The sequence below is a fragment of the Melanotaenia boesemani genome, chromosome 15, assembly GCF_017639745.1.
Source record: "Melanotaenia boesemani isolate fMelBoe1 chromosome 15, fMelBoe1.pri, whole genome shotgun sequence".
Taxonomy (NCBI): domain Eukaryota; kingdom Metazoa; phylum Chordata; class Actinopteri; order Atheriniformes; family Melanotaeniidae; genus Melanotaenia; species Melanotaenia boesemani.
In genome coordinates, this window is record NC_055696.1 from 28,153,720 (window position 1) to 28,163,882 (window position 10,163).

Below are 10,163 nucleotides of genomic sequence, written 5' to 3' on the forward strand. Positions count from 1 at the left end.
GATTATTTTCGGTGTCTGAGTAGCTTAGCCTGTAATGGTGGAGAGTTAGGACAGATCAGCCTGGGTTTCAATAAATAATACTTGGCAAACTGTAGATGTAAGCCTGTAAATCCAATCAGAAACACAGGAGGAGATGTCAAATAACACAAACACAGTCCTTGTCTGAGATTTCTACCATCTGAGCTGTGGACATGCCGATGGATGGAGCGCTTTTCTGGCCTGCAACACAAGTTTTTAATGAAATTTTCTTTTGTTTGTTATATATTTTCAACATATTTTTCAGAGAATGACGAGAAACCCTTAAAACAGACCATGACAAATTATCACCATAAAACTGGTAAACATGCAGCTGAGATTTAAGGCTGAAGGATAAACATTTAAACTGTGTAAGTATTATAGATTATTATGTAATGCAGTGACATCTTCAGGATTTTCAAGGCCTGAAATTCCTTTTTTGACCCTACCTGCTATGGTGGAGATTGATGAGATATTTTTAAAAGCTAAAGTACTTTATTTAACCATTTTCTGTTTACTTGATTAATTATTCTACAGATTTTCATTTATCTGCTGCGATATAGCTATATATTTTCAAAAATGGTGATACATAACACATAATTGCAGAATTTTCTACAAATATTTATTATTGAGGTAACTTCCTGGGTACCGTGCAGTCTCTGTAGGAACAACATGTCATCATGTCTAAACTTGTCAGGTTAAATACTGATATGACCCATCAGTCCAGTGAGTGGAAAAAAACTAGAAAAATAAGAATTAAAGGTGCTCGATGTTTCAAACTTTAGTCATGGCCATTTTTGTTTACATTTCAAGGAGTAATTGAATGCAACAGTAAGTCTCACAGGCTTAAAAAGTGATGCAGATTCACAACCAGTCCATCAGATTTTAGGTTTTTCTTAGAGACGCTTAACTCTAATATTCAGTAGAAAACAATAACAGGCATGTTGTGCTTTCTCTTTCTCAAACATTTTCACAGTCACAGGCAGCCGAGGGTGACAGGTAGCAAGAAGTGTGCGGCCTTTATGAAAACACAAAGAATCCACAACTTTACCTGCAGCTCTGGACGATCCCTTTCAGTTTCTATCAATCCGGCCGGTCTGGCTTTGTGTTAACTAGAGATGCAGCAGCACTGGAGAACAAAGCTAAATGTTCTCTGCATGGCAGGGTTTCTCTAAATTCTTTCTTTATTCTCTACTGCTGCCTATGTTAGCTGAATATTATTAAATGAATGTTATGAGTTTAGTAGAAGATCTTTTCTCTCACTCCTGTTTGTGCTTTTCATCTTCCTACACTTGTCACTTCTGTTTTCCCACGCTGTCAAACTCATCTTATTCCTAAACTGTCATTCCTGAATGTCATCACAACCCTGATCCAGTGGGCTTCTCACCTGCTACTTTTCAATCCAATCAGTCCCATCTCTGCTCTATAAAATCGTCCTCTGTTCTGTCATTCTCCCTTCAGACACCAGACGTATCCATCATTTCTTATCTACTAAAACGGTCAAACTCATTTCTTTTAGATTTACCTCTTATACATCACTTCATATGGGTCCTTTTCAATTGAGATGATAAAGCGGACATGTCCTGCATTATAAGAGTGGCATTTGTGGAATTTTGTACAGTTTTGTGCAAAACCAGAAATCATGTGCTAATTCAAGAGCATGACATGTCATAGCAGACTTTTATAAGCTTAGCCGTTCCCCCTCTGCAGGTGCAGCACATTCATCAATGATCCCAGTAATGATCTAACCTGTAATGATCAGGCTTTATCCTGCACATAGACTGCTTGGCATAAAAAAACTCCTACCAGGGCCTTTAAAACTAACAGATTTGTTTCATTTGCACTGAATCAAAGTGTAAAATCATGCGATGTAGCGCTTGAAAGGTGTTATCCATGAAGGGAAATAAAGCAGAGAGCAAAACTTATGAAAGCCTAAACTTCTTTTTAGGTGAAAATTAATTAAAACAGCTAAGGTGATAATAAACTGGTGAAAGTGCTGGTTTGTGGACTTCCTGTTTCTCCATTCTAGATCTAGATCTAGACAATATATATATCTATAAGATCTAGATCTTATGAAAAACACGCCTGCAGCAGTGATCCTCTTTCAGTACAGTCACTGTGAAGAGACATCTTTGTTTTAGCAGAACTAACTAAAGTAGTGCTTTGAAACTTAGAACTTCAGTGATACAGCCGGTGACAGGCTTTTATTTCAATCTGAAGCCACTAAAGAGAAAATCTGTACAAAAGCATCTGATGTAAGCTTGAAATATTATTATTTAGTGGTGATTTTCAAAGCTTTTAAAAACACACAGTAACTCAATTCTGCATGCCAAAGATGTGAGAGATTTACTTTGGCTGTGTGTCTTACCAGAATTACCCATGTTGGTACACAAATGTGATGCTCTGACTGCTTTTATCTTCTCAGTAATGAACTCAAACTCACCTGATTTTTCATGCACGATGGAGAAGAGAAGCCTCTTAGAGATGTGGACACCAGGAGGGCTCTGACCCTGCTCACCTTGTAGTCTTGTTGGCTCATCTATGAATGCAAGGCAAATTAAATAAATTGAGATCAAATCATTTCATGCAGAAATGTTCATTTAACACCGGGACATGAAAAGATCCAGCACTCATTTTCTCAGCTATCTTAATTATAAGAAAAACGGGTTCACATTCACTACAGTCAAGAATTAAACCACTAGAATAATGTTTGTAGACTTTAGAGGTCTAAGTCAAACTGAGACTCAAACGCTGGTAAATGCAGCTAAAACTGAGGTTAATGGAACACAAACACAAACCTGTGTTTTCTTGGGGGTCGTGACTCAAGCATCTGGGAACTACTGATCGAGCATATTTAATTAATGTGTCTTCCCTGACGGCAACATGTTGCACAAAAATTTGCTCTAAGACACCAAAATAACTTTAAAAAATTCAGCAGCACAAACAGAACCCGGAGGTCCGCCATTGTTGTTGTTGTTGTTGTTGTTGTGCTGTTTGGGGATGTGAACTGGAACCCAGTGCACAAATGCAAGATGACATGACGTCATTGTCGCCAAATGATTCCAGTTCACATTTACACGGACGGGATTCACTGTGCGTTTTAAGAAAATATCACTCGGAAGCGGAAACTGTTACCGTGGAAACGAGAAGCCAAAACTCAGCAAAATTTCTGCGTTTTACTGCCTCCGTCAGGTTGAGATAAATAACCAGTCAAGCCAGACTGGTCATGTGACAGCATGAGGACACCAGACATCTCGAGCCATCTTGTAAAGAAGGCAGTAAAGGACCAGATAGTCTGAATTGTAGGACAAAACTTTAGCTAGCTAGCTAACACATGGAACGGGGAAAACATTTTTTTATATAAAAAAAATAAAAAGAAAATAATCGTGGAAAGGGATTTCCTCATAATTACATTACTTTCTTTTACAACTAAACTGGTTTATTGGGCTAACTTAATGTACAAGTGTTGGATTAACTAATTTTTTAAACTGTATTATTGTAAATTTGTTGGCTCAACTTTTAAATTAAGCTGGAACTAAATGCAGCACATTAGCTGAAATAAAGCTACTGGACTTAGCTGGACCAAAACATTTTAAATAAACTAAACTAAAATAAATCTAATTGGCAGTAAATAAGTTGATGAGCCATTAATAAACTATGCTGGTTTAACCCGAGTACATTAAGCTGCAATAACAGAACTGTAATGTTAAAATAAAACAAATGAACCCAGTGGAAATCTTTTCTAATGTTACTTTATGTTCAAAGACGTTTTAGTTTACAGGGAGGGAAACAAGAACCATTTTCTCGTTCACCCCTTAAAAAAGATTTATTTATAATTATACAAAAACAAAAACAAGAAAAAAAAACAAGAATAAACAAAAAGACTAGAAAAAATATATTAAAATAAATTAATATTAATAAATGTAAAAATTACATAAATAATATTAAATTCATACAAAATGATATATTTACTACAATCAAATATTAAATGAATGAATAAAAATCAATAAATAAAATAATAAAAAAATAAATAGTAAATAAAGAAAATAAACTACACCTTTTACAACCTACGTTTACGCAACGTACCGCTGTTGGCATTGTCCTTTCCACAGGAGCCCTTCTCCGTCCCCGCTGTCCAGCTGGACAGTCTGTCTTTGCCCAGGTTGAGGAGGGACATCGGTTTGAAGTCCAGCTTGCTGTCCGGGTGTGGTTTGGAGGACATGGGCATGCCGTACAGGAAGTTTGACAGAACGGAGTTGCTGGAGGTGGCGGGACTGGAGGAGGAGACAGCCTGGGGGGTCGTCTTCACTGGACCGTGGCTGCTATGCATCATGATGGCGGTGGAAGAGTTGTGACTGACATCACTGCTGGACTTAGCCTCTCGAGACAAATCTTCTGCTGGTCTGTGTAAAGATGAAAGCCACAGAGGGTTAACGTGGTGAACACTTGTATAAATATTAATATATTTTCAGCGCATCTCTGAGACCTTCTGACAGTCTGACTTCAGCTTTTTACTCATTACCTCTAGTTTTGAGCTTCCTGTGAAGAATGCTGCTGACAGACCAAAAACTAATGATATGCAAAGCTCTTACACAATGCTGCATGTATTTTCAGACTCGTCATATTTAACTTCATTACACAGAGGCAGAAACGGGAAATTCCCAGTTTGTTGTGAGTATAAGCATGTGACAGTTAATATTCCTGCACGCAGTTTTCTCTGCTGCGTCGGGTCAGAGGAGGTTTAACATAGAACTGACGCCCAAACGCTTCAACTTTACAACTGATGACCCAATCAAGATTCAAATAGACCTCATGATTACAGAAGTACAGAAGCTAATCAGAAAGTGGAGCGCTGGGTCTCGTGACACGATCTGGAGATCCTGACCAGTTTAGTTCCACTGGGAGAGCCACCAACACGCCTCCCACACAGGACTGCTTTATGAAATGATGCCTAAGTTTTTAAAAGCCTTTTTTTAAAAGGATTATTATCTGTTATTCATTTTTATGAAGTTATGTATTTCTCAAACTTGGATTCCAATGACATTCACAGAGCAGCCACTTTTTTTTCCTCTTGGACAGCTGTACAGTTCACTAACCCATAAAATGAGCATAATCATGTAATTCAAACTTTTAATCATGGATAATCTCATGAATGTGCAGTTAATTGTGATTAACCATAATCTAATCACAGATTTATTAGATTTTGTAATCCCAAAAAAATCTTTCCAAGTGAAAGATTACATGCAAATCCGCTCCATACAGATGTACGCAGAGAGGGGGCATTGTGGGTAATCTGGCTGCGGTGCAGCAGGTATCCACATTACCGGTTTACTGTGTCTCAGAAGTGAGAATAAAGACCTCCTCTGGTCAGGAGGGGCAGCGTCTGGAAATGATCAGGAAACACTTCTATTAATGGCTGGATGTCTTTAATTTTTATCAGGGCCAGTTTTAACTCTTGTTTTTGACCTACTTACATAATTTGTTTTTCTTCTTTGTCTGTATTTAATCCTTACAATTCCTAGCCAATTTTTCTCTTTTTTTTCCTAGTTTAATTCTACCTGTTGTGTTTTTTTTTTATGTAAAAATGCTTGTAGAAGCACAACCTTTTAATCCCAGTCAACATCCTGACATTTCTTTTTCCAGGACGGCCTCAGTTGTCAGATTATGTGGCGAAAATGATGTAAAATGAACGTATCAATAGATATAACAGCATAAGGACCAACCAAAAAAGCAGATCGTTCTCTCAAGTCTTGGTTTCAAGAGAAAAAATGTTGGCATTGAAACAAACACACAACAGAAACTATTTAAATATTTATACTTTTTCCTCATTTCCAGTTATTTATGCTACTACTTACCTTCTAACCACACAAAACCAACTTTAATTCAGCTGCTTTTTGGAGCCATCGTGCACCAAAAACCTCTTCTTGACTTTTTTCCAGGTTTAGAGAAGCATTATTTTTCTTCTTTTCAGACACACACAGAACTTTCTGCTCACTAGTCATACTGATTTTTTCCTTTATGATGAAAATGTGATAATGGTGTTATCATGGATCATTGTGGATTTACACTAGAGTCTCTGTATAAACACTACATTTTGCAGCTGGATTGCAAACCTCTTTTGGGTAAGCTATCTATTACAATTTACCCCACAGAGTTACACAGCACTGTTCCTGAGAAACTATTGATGGTCTAAGTAAAACTATTTTGCGGTACTAAAAGTCTAGTGGAGTTTAACAGTTAAAAAGACTCAGTAAAATATTTTAGGATCAGCTCATGTTCAAAGTCACTTGAAGTGCTCATGACATGATTTTGACATTTTTTGCCATGTTTTATAAACCAAAAAGTCTTTCCTGATCATCTATATCTAAGAGTTAAAAGCGCGCCTGCATATAATAATTATAACCACAAAACCACCGCCATTGGAGCAAATTTGACCGAACGCTCACCGAACGAGGAAGATGGAGGAAGATGGAGGAAGATGGAGGAAGCGACGAGAATGCCTGCCAGCTCTGTTGACAGGAAGCCCAGCAGCTTTGTAGCTGTTTGTCATTTTTAAAATGATTTTACCAATGAACAGTTACGGCTATACTTTGACGTTGTATTGCAGGTGGTTCATTCAGACACACTGATACAGCGCTGTTCAAAATTTCTGCTTCACCTCGTCTTACTCCTGACAGCCAATACTCCCCTCCTCTGTTGTCATGTTCACACACACATCACACTGGCACCCACAAAAATGGAAAATAGAAGGTTATTTTTTTTTTATTTTAACACTCTAACGGTCATGATTCTATAACTAGACTACTAAAACTGCCACAAGCGGTCATTTTGACCACTACACTTAAACTTAAATTCTGTCTATAGCTAACTATACAGCTAAAATAATAGCTAGCTTATCATAATAGCTTATAGCCCTGATCAAATCATATTTTACAAAACAAAGTATAAAGCAACATCTGCAGCCTTGTCCACAGAAACAAACAAAATCTGAATATTTATTTAAAAAACTGAGTTGGGGTGGATAAACCTGAAGTGATAGAGAACACCCAGACAACATGACAGAAGTAAGAGTGATGCTAGATGATCCTGTCATGACAATCTACAATATTTACTATGAGACTAAAACAACTATTTAGAAGTCCGGGACGCTCAGATCACCTTTGCCCCTGCAGAAGCATCAGCGAACGGCTTTGCCTGATGCTGGTGTCGGATTTGTTTTATTTTTTTCTTCCCAGCCTCTCCGTACCTGGCACCGCCTCCTTTCAGGAGTCTGTTTCAGCTTTGGATTATGCTGCAGTCCTTGTTGTCTGTTTCCTCTGTCAGCCACTGCAGCTGTTTGAGTTTCACCGCACTTCTTAGAGATGATGTGGACATATATTCCTACAAGGTCCAGTATGTTATAAAATACAGCATGGATCCATCTCTGCATACCACCCTTTACTGAATACTTCCACATGATCTGATCCAGAACATTGGGAATCTAAAAATAGAACAGCGCAAAATCCTGTGTCTAAATCACCGATTTTGGCCGACAGAGGTAGAAATTATCTTATTTCCTCTGTTCTTACTTACATACTAAATATTAAACTTAGTTTTAATGACAATTCATGTAGTTTTAGGTAAAGTCAGGGACCAGCAATTTGACAAAGTTATTAAATATGCAAATTTCAAAATGGCCAAAATGTCCACCTTTGGTCGTTTTCGTGTTAAAAAATATTCTGGACAGATTACTAACAAATGTCGAGTCTATGTTGTAATCTCAATTTCATAATTTACAGAGTATTCTTATCACAGTATCACGTAGTCTAAATATTTAACTTTTAATAGAAATACACTTGTATGACTTCATTTGAAAACTGGGTTTAAATAAATTCCATTTACAAACAAATCATTTGTAACGTATGTAACGCAGGCGTAGACCAATCATTTGTAACGTATGTAACGCAGGCGTAGACCAATCATTTGTAACGTATGTAACGCAGGCGTAGACCAATCATTTGTAACGTATGTAACGCAGGTGTAGCCCAATCATTTGTAACGTATGTAACGCAGGCGTAGACCAATCATTTGTAACGTATGTAACGCAGGCGTAGCCCAATCATTTGTAACGTATGTAACGCAGGCGTAGACCAATCATTTGTAACGTATGTAACGCAGGCGTAGACCAATCATTTGTAACGTATGTAACGCAGGCGTAGACCAATCATTTGTAACGTATGTAACACAGACGTAGACCAATCTGTGTTCCCCTGCTGGCTGTTTGCCACTGCTGCGGCAGCCATGTTTGCCTCGCCACCATCACTTCGCTCGGAACTGTTCAGTCCTCCACCATATTCCTCAGCATCACCACACTCTTCTGAACTGGAACTGGCTGATGATACCACCACACAAACCAGACTAGAGGCACTGGAACCATCATCCATGTTTTCAACCTCTTCCATCAGGCATGTAAAAGGATCAGCCAGCTGCAAGCTGACGTCACAACATGGTGGGGGTTTTCGAGCCATTGGTGCGGCGCTCTTTTCAGCGTCAAATATTTGCGTGAAAACACGTCTGTTTGACTTCTAACTGCACAGAACCCCCTATTTCATCATGTTGTATTGTATTGCAAAGTTCCATGAAGTCTAAATCATTTAGCACTTTAAATCCCCTTTCTCAGTTTTGGCCTTCAGCCAGTCACCATGACCATGTCTGCCTGAGTGCTGCTTTGTGATTGGCTGATTAGATATTTGTGCTAACAGGTAATAACGTGGATGGTGAATTTCTTTCTGAGACTGTGCCCATGAGAAGTGTTTCTGATTCTGAGTAAGAAACCACTGATTAGTCCTCTACTGGGTCAACATTATCAAATTTGTCTGTTTCTTTTAAAACTTATAGGAATTTTTTCCAGCTGAATCAAAATCCTTTCTATCCATAACTAATGCACTACAGCCCGTCTGCTATCAATAACTACCTACAAAAGATGCCAAGGCCGTTATGAGCTTCCAGCTACACACAAATATGCATCTCTGCAAAGCATTACAGGCTCAACTGAAAGGAGTTATTTGATATGAAACAGATGGTTTTTACAGGTATAAAAAGCTTTAAAACAGCGATCTGTTCTTCACCCTATTAATTCAGAACAGGCAGGGTTTTCACTCAACAAACTCACCTTTTTACCGTGAAGTGGATGCGGTGGCTCTGCTCCAGGATCTTCATCAGTGTTTTGGTGTCGTACTCCGAGGGCTTCTTCAAGGCGACTCCCTCAGGTAGGCCGTGGGCCACAACACAACCCGGGTCTCTCTGGATCCACTCATAAGGCACAGGGACCAGGCTGTTCTTCCCCACAGCCTCACCTGAACATCACATAGCAAACTGAGACTCTGCTGCTGGGCTTGCTGAAAGGAAACATCTAAAGTGGCTCTAAGAAAGCTCAGAATGAGCTTTAGTTAAAAACAAGCTGTGTTTGGTGACTTCTTACTGTAAAGAACAGTGAAGACTTCTTCCACCATCTTCCTCAGAACAAAGATGTTGGTTTGGGCATCTGATGGAGCTCTCTGTTTCCCCTGCTCTCCATCCTTACTCACTTTGCTGACATCGCCATCCTGGTCTTTGGTATGGGCATTTGCAGTGGTCAGATTCTGCAGACATGGCACCCCTTAGGCCAGAAGGAAACAACAATTTAATTTCATTACTAAACATTAAAAACAGTAATAACATGACAACATTTCACAAAGTCATGGGTGCACATGAATGTCTCTCTACCAAAATAATAAATTCTGCGCAACTGGAACCTTTAGTACACAAATGTGGTCCGCAATCTCTGTTACCAGAAGAGGATCCACGTGTGAAAATGATGTCTCTTGTTCCCTGAACCACTCTTTCACAATGTGAGCCCCATGAATCCTGGCACTGTCATCTTAGAATGTGGCCGTGATGTCAGGGAAGATGGAGTAACCTGCTCATTCAGTATATTAAAGTATCAGCTGACCTCATTTTTGGACACATAATGTTGCTGAACCTAGACCTGAACCTTGACCTGACCAACTGCAGCAACCCCAGAAAATAGACTTTCTCCACAGGCTTGTACAGTAGGCACTATGCATGATGGCTGCATCACTTCATCTGTTTCTCTTCTTACCCTGATGCTCCCACCACTCTGGAAAAGG

General features: G+C 38.9%; 1 protein-coding gene across 3 annotated transcripts in view; it reads right to left on the reverse strand.

Moving 5' to 3' along the window:
* Positions 1–10,163, reverse strand: part of gtf2ird1 (GTF2I repeat domain containing 1) — a 44,524-nt gene that overhangs the window by 24,829 nt on the left and 9,532 nt on the right. For all 3 annotated transcript variants that reach the window (XM_042007898.1, XM_042007895.1, XM_042007897.1), the window contains 4 exons: positions 9,476–9,652; positions 9,167–9,350; positions 4,102–4,418; positions 2,459–2,554 (listed from right to left, as the gene is read on the reverse strand). In XM_042007898.1, coding sequence (XP_041863832.1) covers positions 2,459–2,554; positions 4,102–4,418; positions 9,167–9,350; positions 9,476–9,652 — 774 coding nt within the window. The remainder of the gene's footprint in view (positions 1–2,458; positions 2,555–4,101; positions 4,419–9,166; positions 9,351–9,475; positions 9,653–10,163) is intronic.